General features: G+C 41.2%; 1 protein-coding gene across 2 annotated transcripts; it reads left to right on the top strand.

Annotated features, from left to right (window-relative positions):
• Positions 1–1,922: 1,922 nt before the first annotated feature.
• On the top strand, positions 1,923–18,961 carry SLC30A4 (solute carrier family 30 member 4; the record flags this gene model as incomplete). Of its 2 annotated transcripts, XM_082060811.1 has the most annotated exons (7): positions 1,923–2,549; positions 7,478–7,624; positions 12,527–12,680; positions 12,948–13,161; positions 13,467–13,572; positions 15,716–15,850; positions 16,520–18,961. In XM_082060811.1, 7 exons carry the CDS (start codon positions 2,159–2,161, stop codon positions 16,672–16,674), a joined length of 1,302 nt encoding a protein of 433 aa, XP_081916937.1. In that variant the 3' UTR covers positions 16,675–18,961. The 2 variants fall into 2 exon arrangements, with proteins under 2 accessions (XP_081916937.1, XP_081916938.1); XM_082060812.1 differs by lacking the exons at positions 12,527–12,680; positions 13,467–13,572; positions 15,716–15,850; positions 16,520–18,961 and having other exon boundaries at positions 2,159–2,549; positions 12,948–13,108.
• Between the last annotated feature and the right edge of the window lie 1,688 nt (positions 18,962–20,649).

Here is a 20,649-nt window from a genome sequence, read left to right as displayed (position 1 = left end):
CCTGTTCCTTCACCCTCCAGTGCAAAGCTCAACGTTTTGAGACAGAGTTTGCCAAGGAGTTTTGGCAGCTCCCGCCTGGCCACTCGTTCATGCCTGTGTGCCCTGGCCCAGTTGTGCTGGGACGAGTGGTGAGACTGGTGAAACACAAAGTGAGTTAAATCCACCTGAGCAGAACAAAAGCATTAAGAATGGCTAAACTGGAACACAGCTGGGAGTGTTTCCCTGCACACCAAGGCTGGCTTAACAGGTTCCCGGCCTTGACTGCTCATTCTGACTCCCACAGTGTTTGCTGCCCCCTCAGCTGTCATACGGATGCCTATGCGAGTTGTGATCACAGAAGCAGTCTCAGTTATACATACAAATCTATCCTCCAATATGTATTTTTTAATTCTGGCCCATTTCAAGGACCCAGTTCATCGTCTGGCCATAAAACAATTGTATTGATAACCCTGTTGGGGGAATTACAAGGTGTGTGAAAGGGCTGGGATAGCGCCTTTTTAGCCACCTGACAAAGACTAATTTGAGATTACATGCTCAGGACAGCAGCCACATTGTGAAGTGGAGCTCAGGCAAAGCATAATACTGTTTATTGCTGGACATCATTATGGAGAATAACAATAAGCAAACTCCACCCAAGGCCAGTTTACCACACATGACTCCCTTCTGCAGGGTGTGTTCCAAGAAGGGGCTCACTCCACTTCCTGAAGTGACAATCCGATGTGTGCCAGAATCTGCTATCAGCCCTTGACCAGAAAGGGAGTGCCTTTCTCCAAAATGCAGCGGCTCTACACAGCTCTCTGGTCTTTACTTGGAAACTTCCATCAACCAGGTCAAAAAACAGGATATGGACTTTCCCTCAGGTAGGCGTGGATTTCCAGAAATGTTTATGATTTACGGAACTGACTGACGCAGTAACAAAATTTGGCTATGGGTACTAATTGCCCCTGAATATGTGTAGGCTGGAAATTAGAAGAAAATTTCTAGTAATCAGAGCAGCAAGGAGTGGGGATAACCTCTCAACAGAATAAAGGCAAAAATGTAATTACTTTTAAGTAAGAGCAGTTATAAAAGGAATTATCTGACAGCAGGGCCTCTGAGGTTTGAGGTTTGTTTCTCCCTGTCTCTTTTAAGGAATGCTCAGAAAGGCACGTGTAACCTCCTACAACACGACACTGCCCTGACATGGGTTAATGGAAAAGGTGCCAAGACCTGTGCCCTGACAGTGCATGAAAGAAAAACAAGCTGCACAATGCTAACTTGTGACTGTTAAAAATTTAAAGCCAAAGCATGGAACTGTGCACTTCAGGCTTCCAGTGTACATGAAAGCACCTGCTTGTCTATCAACAGATCCTATTTGGATTTTACAGCCTTTACAGTTAGAAGTTTCTACCTCCAACCACATTTATCCACCAGACACAAGTGCGTGCAGGGACGGGAATGGCTTGTCGGGCTACCACGAGGCGGGCAGGGCTGCAGCAAGGCCGGGCGCTGCTGGGCGACCCCCGCGCCCTCCGAGCTCGGCGGCCGTGCCCGGCCCCCCCACCTCCGCGCTCAGCGCGGGGCGAGAGCGGGACTCGAACCCGCGGCCAGCGCGCGGGGAGAGCGCAGGCGCAGTGCCGGCGGGGCCGCGGCGGTCTGCGGACGCGCAGGGGTTGCTGGCTGCGCAGCGCCGGCCCGGCCCCTTCGCGCCCGCCGCTGCCGCCCTCCGCGGGGCTGGCCGGGAGCGCGCAAGGATTTCGGCTGAGGCGCCGTCCCCGCCCGCGGCCATGCCCGGAGCGCGGCGCTGATGGATGTGACGCGCACGGCGGCGGCGGCGCTCCCCCTGCGCCGGCAGGGAGGCGGCCCCGGCTGAGTGCGGCGGCCCGGGGCTCCGGGGAGTGACAGCGTCCGCGGCGCTTCGCAGCTCGGTGCCGGGCGGGGAGGCGGCGGCCTGCGAGCGGCGGGAGGCGGCGGTGTGGCTCGGTAGTGCCGGGGCGCTCCGCGGCTGAGCCCCGCGTTGCGTTCCGGTCGGCCTGCGCAGGGCCCGGCGGGGCGATGTAGGGGACATGCCCTGACGGGCCGGCGAGCGGACGGGCGCCGCCTGCGAGGAGGAGCTGCGCCAGGAGAGCCGCCCGCGGCGGATCGGCCGCACCCGGCGGGGTCCCCGGGCGCCGCCGCTATGGCTGGGCTCGGCCTCTGGACCAGCATCAAGTCCCTGCTGCGGAAGAACGAGGACCCGTTGTTCCTGAACGACTCCAGTGCCTTTGACTTCTCGGACGAGGTGGGGGACGAGGACTTCCCCCGGTTTAATAAGCTGCGAGTCGTGGTGTCGGACGACGCCTCGGAGTCGGCCCCGGAGACGCCGGTGAACGGGGCGCCCCCGGGCCTGCCCTCCGACGACGACTCCCTGCTGGATCGGGACATCGCGCTGCGCAGCGCCCGGGCCGGCCGGCCGGACCCCTGCAGCGGCTGCAGCAGCCGGCGGGAGCGCTCCAAGCAGAGGAAGGTGAAGCAGCGGCTGACACTCGCTGCCCTCCTCTACCTGCTCTTCATGACCGGAGAGCTCATAGGTGAGTCGGGGGCTTTTGTTGCCCCGTGCGCTTCAGAGTCTGGTACGCTGCTCGAGCGTTGGTTTTAAATATTTACTAAGAGAAAGCATCTGTCATTTAGAGAGAGCAAAGCGATTAGCGGCAAGTTCAAGAGAGTGGGAAGGAGCAAAGTCCACCTGTGTCTGCCATGCAAGAAAAGAGGAATTTGCAACTTCACTTACCCAAATCTCATCAATCCCCCCCAACAGCATAAATTACACATTCGTTATATATCTAATGTGTTTTGTTTTTTTTTTTTTATTTCTCATGTTTTATAAGGTGCTTTTAGCCAGGGAGAAGCGACATTTTATTACAGACGTAAATAAAAGATTAATAACTTAATCCTCAGTATTTTTTTAATTACTGCCATAAAATCTTGCTGTGTTTGCATCGAGGGAAATAGCGTTTCAAAGTGTGACATTTACCACAATAACAAAACTAATATTAAGGGGTATTTGTCCTCATTCACCAGATACAGCAATACACTCTGTTATTTACAACTGAAATGACAAATCCTGAGCTATAAATAACAACCCAGTGAAGCAGCCACTCTCTTGACAACTTCCTAATGGCCTGCTGTGCTCTGGAGCCGCAAATGCTCCATCCAGACATAAATCTTATGATCAAAGTCAACTAAAATAAGTATTTTAACACTTCCCATTACAATACGGAAGTATAATACCAAGTGGCCTAAGTTCTTTGTTAGTACTTGGCAGAAGTATGGTGGGTTTTACCTGAAAATTTTTTTCCTGTATAAGCATCTGATTGTTGTTGGCCGGAAGGAATCCGGTGCTCAAGTTTAGCTTTTATCGCTCCCTCATAAAGACGTGCTAGCGTTTGCTGTTCAGGTTGAACAGAACCTGTGCGTTATACAGCAGTCTGCACAAAACACCTGTGCTTTAGTTACTAGGCTATAGCAGCACAGGCTTGACATAAACTTACATTTGAAGGTCCCTTGGATGCATAGATGTGCTATTAAATGTTCTGGCTTCATCATTATCCGATCATTTTTACAAAGGATAGTATTTATCTGTTAATCTCTGTTCACTTATCAGTTTAATATCAGTGTGCTGTTGCCATCGTTTGGGTACATCCATGGCATTCAGTGCGAGTGTTTGGTGCTGCTCAGCCTCCTGAGGAACACTTGCTTCAACTCATCCCCTGTCCCCTGACTGGAAGCACTGGGGACTGTTAATCAGTGCCAGTGCATGGACGGGTATGCTGAGCCAGGTCTCTCTGCAACTATAACAATTAATTGCTTTTAAATTGCTTTCATTTTAACACACAAGTCTAAATCCGAGCTGATCAGATGAATTATTTACCACGATTCACCAGGGGAAAAAAAAAAATCAAGTCAAAAACTTCCTGGAAGCAAATAACAGAGATGCCTCAGGTATAGTAACATGGGACCTACATCCTCCTCCTCACCCATGCAGATTTGGTCCATAATGACTAAAGATCTGATCTTTGCTTGTGTGAAGAGAGCTCTTGCTCTTGGATTGCTTGTTCTAGGACAGTTGTGAATTGTGGCTTTAAGGCAGAAACTCTACAAGGTAGATAGGGAGCAAAACCATTCCTTAAGTATAAATTATACAGTTTGTCTCACACACATAGAAAAAAAATCACCAGGAGAAATGAAATGGTCCATTTTTCAGATAGACATCAGAACACTGGCTATGTCTGCACCAGCTTTATGTGGGGCCTTAACGTGAGTCAATGGAAAAAAGTGGTTTTGTCCTTCAACATCTTTCAGTGTGTGGTTGGTCATTAAAACTGCTGCCACAATACATCAGCTCATCACAGACAGGGCACTGCACACCAAACCTGTGCCAGGGATCTGGTTGAATGTCTCCATTTGCCACCAGCTGTTTTTTTTCCTCTGGTTGAGATTTTGCTTCAGCATGAACTCAGGTAAATTTGATAAGCAACATAGTGTTGTATCTCAGATGTAGATATGCTTTAAGATGACAGTGATTATATTTGATTGTATTCATATCAGAGTTCTGATATATGCTGAATTTAGTTCATTTGAAGGGCCCTTTACTGAATAATATTTCTGAGCTGCTGGCAGCTTTGTGCTGAAGTCACTAATCGTGTATATGTTGGGGCTTTGGAGCTGATTCACACTATTGCAGACCCCTCTGTAGCTGGTGCAGGGAGAACTCTAGAAATGACAAGTGGTGAGAATAAAAATACTCTCTCATCACTGTCACATCATCTGTTGTTTCTCCCTTACAGCGAGGGCTTCTGCAAGCTCAGCTCAGCGCAGGGTGGGGGATTTGTCTGTACAAAGCGTCTACTACTGTAGCGCAGGCTCATCCTCCGCGGGTTTTTGTACACTGTTACCAGCCTCATTTCATTATTTGGGCACTGAGGCAGTGCTAAGGGCCAGACCCATAAAACATTCAGGCATCCAGCTTCCACAGAGAAGAATTAGAGGACTTGGCTATAGCTGTGCTCTTGTGGATCTTGACCTGAATGACTTATAGGACAAGTAATCAGGAGGAGAACAGGTCATTAAAAATGGAGCCCTCAAGTCTTGGGTCAGTGTCCTACTCGGTTGTTTCGCAGCAGCCCTGTGTTGTGTTCTGTCTGATTGGTTTCAAATCTTGGAACTTTTAAAACTGATCTGTAGCTCAGATATTTGGGAAATTTTAATCACATAGGACATTTTAACTGACTTCTTTCTATGATCTTTCACAGATTTGAGTTCCTAAGAAAAAGGCAAAAGACCCTATGACACAACTAATTTGTTCAGTAAAAGTCCTTCTGCTGTCTGTTACCAATATCAACACGAAGGAAATCTTGTTTCAGCAGCTTCTTTGGGAAATCTTGATAGGCATATTTTTCCCAAAGTACAGCCAAGCTCATTACCCCATCCCACCTCAGTGTTTATTGTTCAGTTTGATGAACAGTCATTGTAAAAGTCAGCTAACAACTTATACTTTGTGTGAACCGTTTTGCATCAAGAAATGAAAAACATACTGCAAGTCCTAGTTTGCTTTTCTGACAGGGTTTTGATGTTTTCAGTTATGTTTAGAGATTGCTAATTGATCACCCTGATGAGGACTGCTGTCCTTCACAGCTCACTGAAAACAGCGGTGAGCCATCAGGCTGTCTATTTGTAAAGGTTATAGATATCTTTGTTTGTCTCCAAGTTGCCAACCATGTTTAAATAGCCTTTAGGCAGCACCTTTAACCAAGCAATGAACCGATACTTTTGGAAATGGAGAACCTTTCATTTCAGTATTTCAGAAATCTTAATTATATTTTCTTAATCCACGTGCTGCATTATGATTAGCTTCAGTACCCGAATTCCTTCTTTATAATTTTATTTTTAAAGTCTTTAAAAGTGAGCGGCTAGCTGAAATAGCATTGACTCATCTTAGACTGAAGTTATTCTCAAAAGTAATACATGTGAATTAACATACATACCTTAAATGATCATACACATAAACTACTGAGTTGAATGTCCTTAGATAAAATTGTTGTTTCTTCTCTGTTAACTATAAGAGGCCAAGTTGTACATTTCTAAGGCGTGTTTTTTTCAATTATGTGAGAACAAAAATTAATTCGGAAATGAGAGGCATAACTGATTTTACTAAAAAATCTGCTGAATTGCTAAATCTTAAAAACTCATTATTTTGGAGCTGTGGTGGCCTTTGGAAAACTTCAGCCTCAGAAGAATTTGACTTAGAAACTTACGAACAATTGAAGAATGGGGGATGGAGGGAGGGAACTGGGTGAAATGTGGTGTATTTGGTAGTTACCCCAGTGCCAGCGATACTACAGCATCAGCCACGCTGCTGGGGTTTGGCTGGGGAGGAGACTGTAGTTCTGTCTGCAGGTTGTGTGTGTTCAAACACACACACGTTTTAGGACTAGTCTGGAGCGCAGTCAGCCAGTTGTGAATTTCCCTTTGCTCTTCCCTCATGGGCAGCCTCTTCACTACGGCAGTTTTAATTGGATATGAAAATACCTTTGCTTGAAATGTTAGCTGGAGGCTCTAGCCTGTCAAATGGCATGCCAGCTGCGTGCTTTGCTCAGTAGAATTTACAGGCTGAATGACAATCTCAAGGTAAAAAGAGAAACTAAATCATAGCTGAACTGACACTAAAAATGTGATATTTTCGGAGAAAATGGGCTTAGCTTCATGCATATGGAAGACAACGCAGCCTGTCCTTGTTTCCCCTTTGGAGAAGGGCTACTTAAGAGAGAGGTGTGTTGTTTAAATCTTCCAGCAACCCGATAGCAGCATTAGCAATTGAATTGTAACGAAGATATTAACCTTTGATCGGAGGTTGTCTCAACAGAGCTCATAATTACAAGAAAAAATTACAGTAATAAATAACACAGAAAAATGCTGTGCAAGTCAAAGTTATTGTCTGCAATATATATTAGCAGAACTTATATACCCTTGCCAAGACTGAGTAACGAAGGTTAAAAGACAATGTAATAAAAAGGAGGCAGGGCAGATTTCTGTGCCGTTGAGTCACTGGATTTCTGTCCCTGTTCCTTAATGTCAAAATATTTAACGAATGTAGTTTAATAAAAGGAGCAGCTGATTAAACTCATGCAATAATATATGAGAAAAAATACAAAACCATTTGGGGCATAAACTTGCAAACATCATGTTGCAAGTAGTCTCCATGAGAATAACAGGAGTGAATCCTTTCTATGTTACTCTTAATAGAAAGCACACTTCACTGCACTTGTAACTATGGTGGCTTTAAATTATAGCACAGCATTTTGATTGCAATGGAAAAAAACCCCAACTGTAGTAATTATAACGAGTGCTCTCACACACTTAATGCACTGTTCTGAAAATAAATAACTGTAGGCTATGCCAAGAGGATGTTATCCAGAATGATTCATGTCATACGTCCTAACTTTTCCAACTTCATTTTCAGGTGGATATGTTGCTAACAGTCTAGCAATTATGACAGATGCACTTCATATGTTAACTGACCTCAGTGGTATTATTTTGACCCTGCTTGCTCTCTGGCTGTCTGCAAAATCTCCCACAAAGAGGTTCACTTTTGGATTTCATCGCTTAGGTATGTAGATATCAGCTTTTGTTATTAACAGAGTATTTTTAAGCAACAACTGTAAAGACCACCTAATTCCAGAAGAATAGGTAATTAGAAGGAAAGTAGCAACAAACCTAAAAGTTGCTTTATGTTTAACACCCTGACTTTAATGTCATTTCACTGGGCATTGTTGATCTCCTACATAGGTTGTACTACCACAAGAGAATAAACAGTAAAAAAAATAAATTTTAATATTTTAAACCTCAGCCAAAAGTCAAAGTTGGTGTCAGAGTTTCACTCACTGGGAGCAGGACAAGTCTCCCCATCTCTATGGAACTGGGACTTAAATCAGATGCAGAGTTAATTCTGAATGCTTGGTTCATCTTCCACCTTGAAGAGAAAGGCCGGGGAACTGTATACTTGATGACATTGTAAATATGACATCCTACAAATAAGCCATGGCCTAAAAAGCTTAAAGAGGTTTAGAGGAGAGCAGCCCTGCCCAGCAAGAACAAGGGTGGATCTTCAGCTGTGTTTCACAGCCCATCCATAGTCTGTAGCATTAGGTCAGGCCTCTGCACACCTTTGTGCTTTGGAGTTGAGGCTGTTGAGCAAAAGGGGGACACGTTCTTTTGGTCACTCACTGCGGTACCACTGTCACTGCTGTGTGACACGCTCGCTGGTGCAGGAGCTGTACACAGCAGTCGGTGGTTGTTCACCACAGGTTATTGCTGGTGCCCAGGAGTCATGGAATCTCATTGACTTCAGTGGAATGATGACACTGGCAAAAGGTCCTATTCAATGTGAAAAATGACATCTTAATCCAGAACAAAAAAGTCCTGTAGAGCATATTATCAGAGAGCTCTGCCCTGCCAGAAGCTGCATAAATCAGTATTCCCCTTGTGCTCCCCAAACCACACAAAGCAGAGGTCCAAGTGTCCCATGGTTTGCAATATAGTAAGTTACTTAACCTCTGCCCATTTTAGGTGTTTCTAAAGAGAAGTATAGACAGAATTATGAACTAAACTTTGGAAGGGTATTTTCAGGATTCATTACTTCACATTGGGAAGTGTAATGATAAAGGGTGTTTTCATGTTGTTGGTAACTGGATATAATAATTCATAATATACAGCTGCAGGTCTTGGAGACATTTTACCAAAATCTTCAATCTTTTTCTTTAAATAAACCATTTTTAGTGTCACAGTTTGCCACCTCTGCTCTGTACATTCTCTAGTGTATGTTTTTCAAGGAATTTCAAAGCCTTGTGTAGTCATTATTTTGCAGTTCTTATTTTGGCTGATAGAACAGCAGCAGAATTCAACAACTCCATCACTCCTAGTCATTTGTCATCAGTTAGTCACTAATGCATGAATGCATAACTCTGTGCACTAGCAAAGATCTTTGGGGCTTTAGCAAGAAAGCATTAACAATGCTAACGTTTCCCATTACAAGCTTTTCTTTCAAGAAGTTTTAATTCTGCACTAGGAGCTCTCCTAATACTGAAACCTGACCTGCCAGGTATGCCCCTGGCATTTGCTTATACTATGCAGAAGGATGTCAGCTAGCATTTATACACATTTTAATTTGTATTTAAAAATACTTGGAGTAGTTGATGTCTTTGGAACTCTTCTAAAGCCAAACAGTGAACACACCATACCCTAGCTTAAAACAGGACTTAAGAAAAACAAAAGTAACTTACTTAACCATTAAAATCTTACTTGGTTCTGTACATTTTCACTGACTTTTCGATTAATTTGAGGGCTCCATAGCATTTTGCAAACAGAAATCCCTGAGGATTCCTGCCACCTCACTTTCTGTATTTTTTTTTTTTTAAATTCCTCATTTTACTGCCAAGGAAAGTACTGGCCATACTGATCCAATGGTGGCCCATAGGATTAGTCCATATAACCCACCATCTTCGCCCCAGGAAAAGTTCTGGGGAGCCCTGGAAGGGACCTCCAAACCTTGACCTGGGCTCTGCAAGCACAGAAGAGAAGATGGTTCAAAATGACCATGCACAGGGTTGCTTTTTAAAGTCACATTTGTGAAATTTATTTGCCTGATTTTAGGCACCCAGCCCGAATGCCGTGGCCTGAGGGCCCAGTTTCCCACACCAGTGATTCCTGGCAATGGACCAAAGCTGCTTCTGGGGCACATCCTCGCTGTAATACATTTTTCCAAATAACCTATATGTAAGAAGCTGGTCAGCAAATAATATGAGCTCAACAATGGCTTGAATTTCATGGGAGAGATCTTTAAACATGAGAGAATGTTAAAAATAGCCTACAGATTGAGCATCTGTTACAGCAAAAATGTGGAGCATTTGTTTAAATCTTGGAATATGTGCAAGAACTTGCTCATCACTGACCTGCTTTGCATTAAATTTTGCGATAATCTATATATACAGTAAGCATGAAAACATTCTAATGAACAATGTTTCTGGTGCTCATTGTCACTTTTGTTTGCAGAATGATGAATTTTTAAACTCATTCCCATAAACATGGCACTGTAAAGACAACAGACATATTAGTTTTCTAGTCAGATTCCAGAAGGAAATTAGCACTAGTTTTCATTTGTTTGAATTCCCCTTGAATACATAATGTGTATGCTCCATCTCCACCTTTATTCCATTTTCAATGGTGAAAAGGAAGCTGACAGATTCAGGAACGGGTTAGAAAAGTGAAGACAAAATAATGGAAATTGCAGCCATGTCAAAAAAGGATTATATTCTCAAAGCCAAAAATAGTTCTGTTTCACCACCAAGTGGAGGTACCTCCTTCTCAGCAAGACACAGGCCAGATCTAAGCATAGATATGGAACCTGGCATTTTTCCATTGCTGCAGAGACAACGTTAGTAATGACAGAACCAGTCAGTCCACTGAGACAGCGCGTAGTTCATTTCACAAATAGGAAAGATCTCAGCACGAATCTACAACGCTGACATGCCAATGACTCTCTGAAAGAAACTGCAAGGAAAACACTGGTTTCTGTTGCAGGAAACACAGTTATAGACTAAAACCACAATAAGTTATTTCTCTGGTAAATGCTAATGTGCTAGGGCTTCACAAACTTTTTTTAAAAAGCATTCTGGAAAACCTTCTAAGCAATGGTGGTGGGGGTTTTGTTGTTGGTTGGTTGTTTTTGTAGGCGGCTGCCCTGAATAATCTGCCTGCTTTGTAAAGAACACTATGCCTTGCATGGATATTCCCAGGATTTTCAAGTCGCTCTGCAATCGTCTGAGATTGTGACAGTTGCCTTTCAGAGCCTTATTAGTGCCTGGAAATGCTGATACTCATCCAGGCATTGACACGCCACCCAACAGCTGAATGCGTTGGTGTGAGTCTCTTCTCCCATAATATTAAAAATTCAGTGTATAGATCAAGAGGTTTTCGTGATATTAAGATGCTTATATAGCTGCATGTTTTTTATTGTGATAGTCAATAAATAAAATTAAGGCAGTTGTGTGTTAAAAGTGACACCTTCTGCAGTAACCCCAGCTGTACGGCAGATTCAGAGCAGAGGGAGAAGGGAAGCAATTCTCAGGTCAGGATTCTTAGCGCTGTGGTACAGCCAAGAGCAAAATTTTGCCCTTATGGGGGAATAAATCAGGGCAATGTGTGGAACAAGTGGGAAGAACAACCACTATAGTTCCAAGTAAATTAATTCCACCTCAGATCTTTGAATTCACACAGGAAGGATAAAATCCCAGTGATCCATCTGGCAATGACAGTAATGAGCATAATGACTACAGATTACTCAGGCATGGCTGCAGATTTACATGCAATACAATGGAGCGAGCATTAAAGTCCTCCCAGTGCTTTTTGTAAAGCCCTGTATTAACTTGCTTATAACTGAGACGCTCTTTTAAGTGTTTTCTCTGTAAGGTGTCTTGCCTTTTTTTTCCCCAATTGCAGCTGCAACAACGAAATAATTTTCAGAATATGAAGCTAGGGGAAAAGAACGTTTATGTTAAAAGGGATCTAGTGACCCATTTGGAAATACCTATATTATTTATAGTAGGACCTTAAAACCATAACATGGGCTCCACCCTCCCCAGGCCTCTGTGCGCTATTACCAGCCCAATTTCATGACTTGGGTACTGAGGCAGACAGCACCACATTCCACAGATTTAAATAGCAGGAGAAGGTGCGTGACAATGAAATATTAGGAGTTTTTCTGAACTTTAGGATGTTCTCTTTATATAGATGTATGTGCCCTTTTCAAAAGTCCCTGCTGATGAAACAAGTCCTACACCAAAGTGTTGGTCATGACACTCTTACTTTTGTGAAATGAATATTTGGTAAACATTAGATAATGTTAAAACAGCAATACAGAAACTTACATTAGGCAATTCTTTTTTAGCTGAAATCTGCAATAAATAACGTGTATGTACACATATATCAAGAAGCTTAGGAGTAATATGTCTGACAAGCTTGTACTGTTCAATTCTTTAATCTTTTTATAATTTTTTCTCCATCCTAAATATAGAAGGAAATAGAAAAGTGATTTCTATATCCAGGTTAACACTGCAGACACTTAAAATCAAGCTCTCTTCTTTTTCAGTGGGCTGGTGATGTTTGAAATCACCTCTTTTCCTCTCCTCTGGACAGGCCCTTTGTCTGCAGCTTCTTCAGACAACCCAGAACTTTGGCCTGAGAAGTCACAGCCATCGCTTGTGCAGAAGTTTGCAGAGAAAACAGAATTTGAGGGATATACAGATAGGGAAGTGTGAAGGAGTTGATTAGAACAAACTCCATTTGTTAATCCTATTTTAAAAGTTTTATCTACCGCACAACGCGTTAGCTGTGCATTAGGGTTATAATATACATAAAATAGTGACAATAATTAAGGCTCTGTCCACATTCTGATTTGGAAATAGAAATAGATCTGAGACTCACTTTTGTAATGTTGTTTCCTTTCTGTTTGCAGAAGTATTGTCAGCCATCATTAGTGTATTGCTGGTCTATATCCTTATGGCATTCCTCTTGTATGAAGCTGTTCAGAGAACTATCCATATGGACTATGAAATAAATGGCGATATCATGCTGATTACAGCAGCCGTTGGTGTTGCAGTTAACTTAATGTAAGATCTCCCTTTCTCTCCATTAAAACTCATAAATGTATTTCTGAATAAGCTGCTAATTCATTCATGGCCTGTAACTTTCTCATGCAATGTAATTTTGCTGGCCCTCTTCATTTTCATAATTAAGACATGAAATGATGCTGAGTGTTACTTTTTCAATTCTTTAGTTTAAAATGAAAGAAAGAGAAGCAACAACAACAAAAAAAAACCCCACTCACCAAACCCTAAAGCCTGTTTCTTGGAGTGTTTTTCTTCTTTCACTTTCAGAATGGGTTTTTTGCTGAATCAGTCTGGCCACCTTCACTCCCACTCCCACTCCCACCCTCACTCTCCCGTTCCTCAGCCGAACCCCCCCAACGCAGCGCAGAGCGGGGGCCATGGGCACAGCAGCCTTGCCGTGAGAGCCGCGTTCGTCCACGCCCTTGGGGACCTGGTCCAGAGTATCGGGGTGCTCGTAGCTGCATACATCATCCGCTTTAAGGTAAGGAATGGGTGGTCTTTGAGGCAGACTGGAATTTTTTTTTAATTTCAACTCCAGTGATTAAATTAAAAACAGACTGGGTTTTGTAAGTTATCAAAAACCCCACTTTGTGACATTCTATTATAAGCTTCATACATTCATGCAAAATAAGCAAATACTATCTCTATTATGTATTTTGTAAGTGTTCCAATAAAAATAAATATTCGTGAAAGTTGGAGCTAGAAGTAACTGCATTTTCTGACTCACGTTTTTATAAGCGAGCTCATTTTTATACATCCTTTAACACTTTGGAACTTCCCTTGCAGCCAGAGTACAAGATTGCTGATCCTATATGTACATATGTATTTTCCATACTGGTGGTTTTGACAACAGTTCGAATTCTGTGTGACACAGGAGTTATTATTATGGAAGGTAAGATCCGTGCACAGTCTGCAGTACTTTACATGCCAAATACCAGTGAGTGTCGGCACTTTTTTGACGTAATCACCATCTCTAACAAAGTGGATTGTGTCTGGAGACCTGTTTGTCCTGCTGCTGCTTTAGTCTTTTAGACTCAATTCTATGTTTTCACTTTAAGTACTTGTAAGGTGAAGTGAATGTGAACGCATGTAAAAGGAGGACGCAAGCTGAGGCCTAATGGCTGGACGGGTGGTTCACAACTGTCCTGTCTTCCCCTGTGGTATTACTTGTGTGCTTCTGTTGTTACCATAGGCAAAACTACAAGAAATGAGCGGTGTAAAAAGGAAGTAAAAAAAGGGAAGAAAAAGCTGAACATAAGCTGAAGAATGTTATCTCATATGGTGACTCGGAGGGAAAGATGCCAGCAACATTCTTTGCCTTATTATAACTCACATGCCAACTCTTACTGCTTGAGCTAGTTCTTTTACCTTATGAAAGTGAAAACATTAGGGATGGGAGAAAAATCCTATGTTTTAGCTGCACACTCCTAGCTGTCTTATCTGAGCTATTTTTGACTTCACTTTTATTATGTTACAAGGTTAAATCAAGGACCTAGAAATCTTCAATGTCAAGTGCTTTTGCTGTCGTTCAGGAAGAAAAAAAATATCCAACAAAATGGAAGTTCATCAAAAAGGCAAAAATGGTGACATTTGCTTAAGAAACCTCAATCAGCTCCAAACCAATAGCTAAGATTTAGCTGAAGAAAACAGATAAGACAAGCTAATGATGTATCCGATTCCAGATATCTGAGTTGTAGTTGTTTGCATAGGTATCCCAGTTGTCATAACAATCTCTGCATTAATGGCGTTATTAAAAGTGATGATAGGTGGGCTGTATGTATACTAGGGAATATTTCCAACTCAAATTCAGGACATCCAGAGAATGGACTCCCATTGATGTTGGAGACTACTGCTACAACATCAGAGGCCTTGGAGCTGTATCAGCTTTCAATATTAATTTTAACTTCAGTTTCATCGTTATACTAGGAATGCTAAATTAAAAAACTTAAATGGTTGTCTAATACAAGCAATGAGATTCTAGCTTTTAATATAGATTTATAAGGCAGCATGGAAGTCTGTCAATAGCATGATGCAAGAAATAAAAAATTAAATCCATGTTTCCTGGGAAAAAGAAAGCTGTAGAAATAGTACCAGGCAGTTAGCTAGTTATTTAACAGCTAGGTAATTGTTTGGTAGTCTTCATTAGAAGGAAAATGTTGTTTAATGAGAGACAATTCAAGACACTGAACTTTCAAGAGAGATGGTACCGGGACTAACACAATTTAAAAGACAATAAGGCATCAGATTCAGAGAGGAGTCATCCAAAAATGCTGAAGAAATGTGAGAAGCAAGTGGCTGAACTCCTCATAGTATATATAATCAAACCCCATAAAACTGGAAGTTAGGTGGTAAAAAGCTATGATGGAAACAAGACTATTCAGAAACAGAGTTTATTCAGTGTTTTTGTGCTAGTGCCCATGTTGATCATGTAAAATTTTGATTCTGCCCTTTGTACAGCTAAAGGATGGAGTAGGGAAGGTACAGATGTGTTGTAGCTGCTGAAAATACTACGTCCAAAAGGGCTTGGTCAGTGCAATCACCAATTTGCAAGGATGCCACGCTGTAAGACAGAAGTAATATATATTTAACCACTGCAGATGGATTACTGTGAGCATTTGAAAATTATTCTAGTTAACCTGAAGAGCGAAGTTTGAGGAGACAGGCCCTAGTTGTGGTTTGTGTTGTTCCAGATTCTGACTTAGAGCCTGTTCTAAGCAGGGATCAGGGGTCAGGAGCTGCGGTAAAGCTGTCTGCACAAGGACATTGCTCCAAAGGGTCCGATACAGGCTATTGCCAGAGAGCAGATTCTGGACAGCATAAATTACATTTCAGACAACACTGCAATTTCTGTACAACGTCTGCGTCATACTGGACTTAACATGCAAGTCTGCATATGCTTCTCTATTGATAACTTGAAGTTACTAATAATTTCCAACAGCACAAATGATAAACTCTGAGATCCGTCGTGACATTTTAAAGGCCACTGAGAGTTTGCAGAAGACAGAATTAATTTTACCTCTTGTTTGGTGTCACAGGAGTTCCAAAGCATTTAAATGTGGATCGCATTAAGGAAGACTTGATGAAAATTGAAGATGTTTATTCTATAGAAGATTTAAATGTTTGGTCTCTCACTGCAGGAAAAACAACTGCCATAGTCCACTTGCAACTAGGTAAGCGGCTATATAGCATAATTCTAAATCAAATCTAAGTGTAGAAAAAAAACCAGCACTTCCTCTTAGTACTGTTATTTAAGTTGAATTAGGAAATATCATTCTGTGAAAAAAAAAAGTATCTACTAAGTATGGTTTTATACAGCGAGGTACAGAACTCATTGGCCCAGAAAGACACAGTGTAAATGAAAATTTTGCAAAGAAATATATTCATACTAAAACATCTAATACAGATTCTTTGGGTATTAAAAAAAAATCTCCTCATAATTTCCCTTATTTTGTTCAGGGAAAGACAGGGTGAAGTTCTAACGTGGAACAATCTGACATTTGAAAAATAAGTATGTTTTTCCAAAATACATGCTGATTTAGACATCTAAACACTACCACGAATATTAATTCTTAGTAAGAAAGCTCAGTTTTTGGGGGGAAAGGGGGCAGTAGTGTCTAACACAGTTCTATCAAGATGTGATTCCAGTTAGAGGATATAGACCTAAAGATGTAAAAATAATATATAGGGAGTACATAGTGACCACAGAACAATATTAAATTAATAAATGAGTGTGAATAAAGATTATTCTAGTTGGGAACACTGTGCTAAATTTAAGAACAGCTGGATCGCCCAGGTTTCTTGAGGAATGAATTCTATTCATTCTTTTCCCAATTTTCCAGTTCCTGGGAGTTCATCTAAATGGGAGGAAGTTCAGTCCAAGGCGCGACACCTGCTGCTGAACACCTTTGGAATGTACAAGTGCTCTGTGCAGCTTCAGACCTACAAACAGGAAAGGAGCAAAACCTGCGCAAGTTGTCAGAGTTCCAGTGCCTAATTTCATATGTTTTGGGAACTGCTGCCTTATTCTTTATCTTGTAGTCAAAGACTGAGAGCAATAAACGCAAAATGAAAACGATCAAGTAGAAACCATTAATATGTGGATTTGTACCATGTAACATGCAGCAGGGAGAACTGGTGCTGCAAGAAGTGCAGTGGTTGCCCTACAGAACATATATTTCACTCTCTCCCTTGTACTGGTTTATTCAATTTAGTATGATTTAAAGACAGAACTGTTTTCAGATTGTTTACAAACTGCAACATGGCTCTGCAGATACCTCACAAATTACAGCCCAATATTGTCCTTTAATAACTATGTACCACAAACTACCTGCACTGCAAATGGAGCATCAAGAATTCAGTATTTCAATTAAAGTCTCTAATACTGATCATACCAGGGTTCCATAATATGTCATGATCCCTGAACTCAGTATACAGTATTTTTGCAATAGTAATTTTCATACAGTATCTTAAACTATAACGGATACAGTGGTCATTGAATTATTTTGAAAACTGTCTCTTTGGAGGCACTGCAGAATACACCATTTATTGTACCTAAACCAGAAAGTTAGCTTTAATCTGGGCATTCAGAGATCCAGACAGGACGATGCTTGCCCAGACTTCTGGTATTTAACTAGAGACCCAACGCTGGACCGACCTGAAGTGTTTTACGTGATCGGTTATCTTTAATGTATTTTAGAATAGGGTTTATACATTAGAAACAGGTTATTTATTTTACAAAGTTTTGACTTGTAAGATGAATTTTTAATAATAATCTTGAATGTCTAAACCAACATTTGATTCACATTAAAAGGCCAGTTGATTAGCATGCATTCTAATTAATAAGTGTCCTGTAATTGATCATTTTCCATTATTGTTTTGTTTTAAAAGAAAAATCAAGTGACAGGAACTATGCTTGATGTGGAGATACTCTCAAACACAATCTACAGCCATGCAAAATACGTGCATCTTCTTACAGGAAAGCAGGGAGCAGAAGTTTTAGATACGTTCTATTCATTCAGTCACAGGTCTCTCACCTTTTAGTTTCTGCTTTGAGCACAGTATGGCACAGGAATGCCACTGCAATAGCAGCCCCTCAATACTTTATGAATAAAACAAAATCCAAGCAATCCCAGTTACCTAATGGTGTTGGACAATAATATCATAACTTGCTACAGAGGCAGAAATGCCTCTTCTTAGGTAGAGAGGGATGAGGCAATTTAAAAAGCATTTATTCATTCTCAAAGCCCACAAAACTGACTTGCTTAACCTCGTGGTGGAATCACTGTACCTTGAATGTACACAGGATAATAAAACCTGGCACTAAGCTATCATACACCTCCAAGCTCAGATTTACACCTGCTTCTGAAGTCATTTCCATTGAAGAAGCTGAGGGCAACAAAAATATGAGGTGCAAAGTTCATAAGATGGTAAGAATGTGGCTTTGAATATTTTTCTTATACTGTACTTGGATCTTCATGCAGAAGATTCAGCTGGACAGGGTGCTGGCCCATCTTGTCTAGACCAGGCTTTTGCCAAGAAAGGTTGGACCAGGTGATCCTTGAGGTCCCTTCCAACCTGCTATCCTCTGATTCTATGATAGGAACTTTTACTGACATCAAAAGTAGTTCTGTATGTGGATCAGAAAAGAAAATTTTTGCAAAGTAATGGATATTGTGATATTCAGCTGTGAATAGTTAAGCTATTGTCTGTTTGAAACTGCTAGGGTTTCACATATTCACCAGGCTGATTTATACCTGCAATTGGTGGTAACAATCTTGGCTGCTTTTCTCCCCTTTTTTTTTGACGTAGGGGTCACACAATGAATGTTTAGAGGTGAGAACTGACAGCACAGTATTAATTTGGACAAAGCGCACATAACACCTGGTTATGGTTGTATCTGTTCTGGCAAGAGCTGGGAACGCTTGGGAGCACACACAGCTCAGAGGTGCAAAGTTAACGAATGCCTCAATGCAAACACTATCATTAAGCCATATCTCAGTTAATGAAAAACATGCATCCCATCCATACACACTTACTGGAAAAGAAATACCACAAACAACAGGTATTTTGCACATACTAATATTCAAAGAGGTTTTAATTAAATTTGGGTTTACAGTTTCTGTAATTAGAAGTTAAAGTACAGTAGACATGTATTGTATTTGGAGCTTTTTTATTGTAATAATTTACTACACATTTGTTTAATTGAAGAAAAAAGCAGAAATGTGTTGCTTTATTGTGGGTTTTATTAAATCAATTAAACTTCTCATTGTTGTCTTATAAAATATTTGTGTTGCTCTCATCTTTGATTCTTACAGTAGCTGTTTTTTGAAGTGTCTGAACACTCAAGCTTAACTCAGTTTGGTGATGTTATATATCGAATGAGTTACGTCTTTGTCTTTAGTCAGAACAATTTAAGTCTTGTTATTTCCCATGAATAATTGCACTTTAGCAAATACGAGCTGACAAAGTATGCTAAAGGAACAGCCAGAAAACGACTGGCAAAACATTCTTGAGACCTCACATCCACCCTTGAGGGACCTTTCTTATCAAAACCTGTGGACTGGAAGGAGTTCAGAGAAAAAAAACCAACAGAAGGTGAAATGAGAATCAAGAATAAAGGAACAGATGCATCTCAAGTGACCCTGAAAGTGTACATGCCCTGTTTTAAGGTCTAACTAAACTCACATGGAAATTTATATCCGTGTGACCTACCTGTAATCCTTTTATTCTTCTTTATAAACTACTCAGGGTACAGGTTGTCTGGCACTACTGTGTTTAATGTAAGAATCCAGTATTCTTCTGAATCTACTATTAATCAATATCAAAAGAAATGCACAGATTATCACTTATAATACTACTAGGGATGGAATAACTAGATTATCTCTCCACCTTAGGAAAAACAAAAACACAAACAAAACCCACACCACCAAAATAAAAGTCCTCCACCTTCCACCCTTAGTCACCTTTCCAGCTTCACAGCATCTTCCTCCTCCGTAACAAATCATGCTGGGCACTACCCAACACTCTCTGTGCTCTGGGGCTGCCAGATCCCTTGGCTTTCCTCATTCCATTTTCTCCAGGCTGATTGCTCTGGGAAGGACTGTACATGTTATTCTGTTCCGTGAAACACCTGACAACTTCAGAATCTACTAAAATAAATACTGATCCTTTCCATTTACTGCTATTGCCACAGCAATCTGCTCTCAGAATGCATGTGTACCTGGCTCCCATGTTTACAGCTGTAAGAAAACGATAACCAAATCAATATTTTTTTCTCTTTTATCTCTGTTTTACTTTTCTCCATTGTGCTTTACTTGTTTTCTCTCTATCGCACAGCTGGAAAGCTGCCAGCGCTAAATGTACAACACAAAACTTAATTGCTTTTATTAGAGTTATGAAGCATTTACACCTTTTATGCCATCAATTTCTCTAGAAGAAAAAAGCCATTTCATAAACATAAGCATAGTTTTGTCCTTATGACGACTGGTTTATGACTTCTTTTATATTATACCTGGCCAAAGGGTAAGTTGTTTTTCCACAGTTGTGACCGGCCAGTACACAAGGGTACATTAAACTGGTTAATGCACTCTGTCCAGAGTGCGTTTCACATTAAACTCAGTACTGATATACACAGGGATTTTTGATTCAGCTGATGAATAGATAAAAGCAGCCAGATGGCAAACAGACACAAAAATTGCTTTTGTCTCAGGTGCATTACGAACACCCAAGTCCCTGCACTCTTCCTATTCCTTTTTCCCAAAACACACAGAGAAATTATCTAAAACACCCTTAAAGAAACCGATGAGATGCAAACATCCAAAAATATCTCTTTAATTCTAGCAACTGGCCTTTTACATTCAAATAGAATTTTTGAGAAAGACACCATAAACAAACATTTTCATAGTTAAGATGATGCTATCTATTTGAACCTAGCATACATTTCTCTTCACTTTTTTGGTTATATTTCATT

This window comes from Streptopelia decaocto, assembly GCF_964273445.1.
Source record: "Streptopelia decaocto genome assembly, chromosome: 9".
NCBI lineage: Eukaryota > Metazoa > Chordata > Aves > Columbiformes > Columbidae > Streptopelia > Streptopelia decaocto.
Note: the sequence above shows the minus strand (reverse complement) of the source record. Positions and strands in the feature narration are given on the sequence as shown.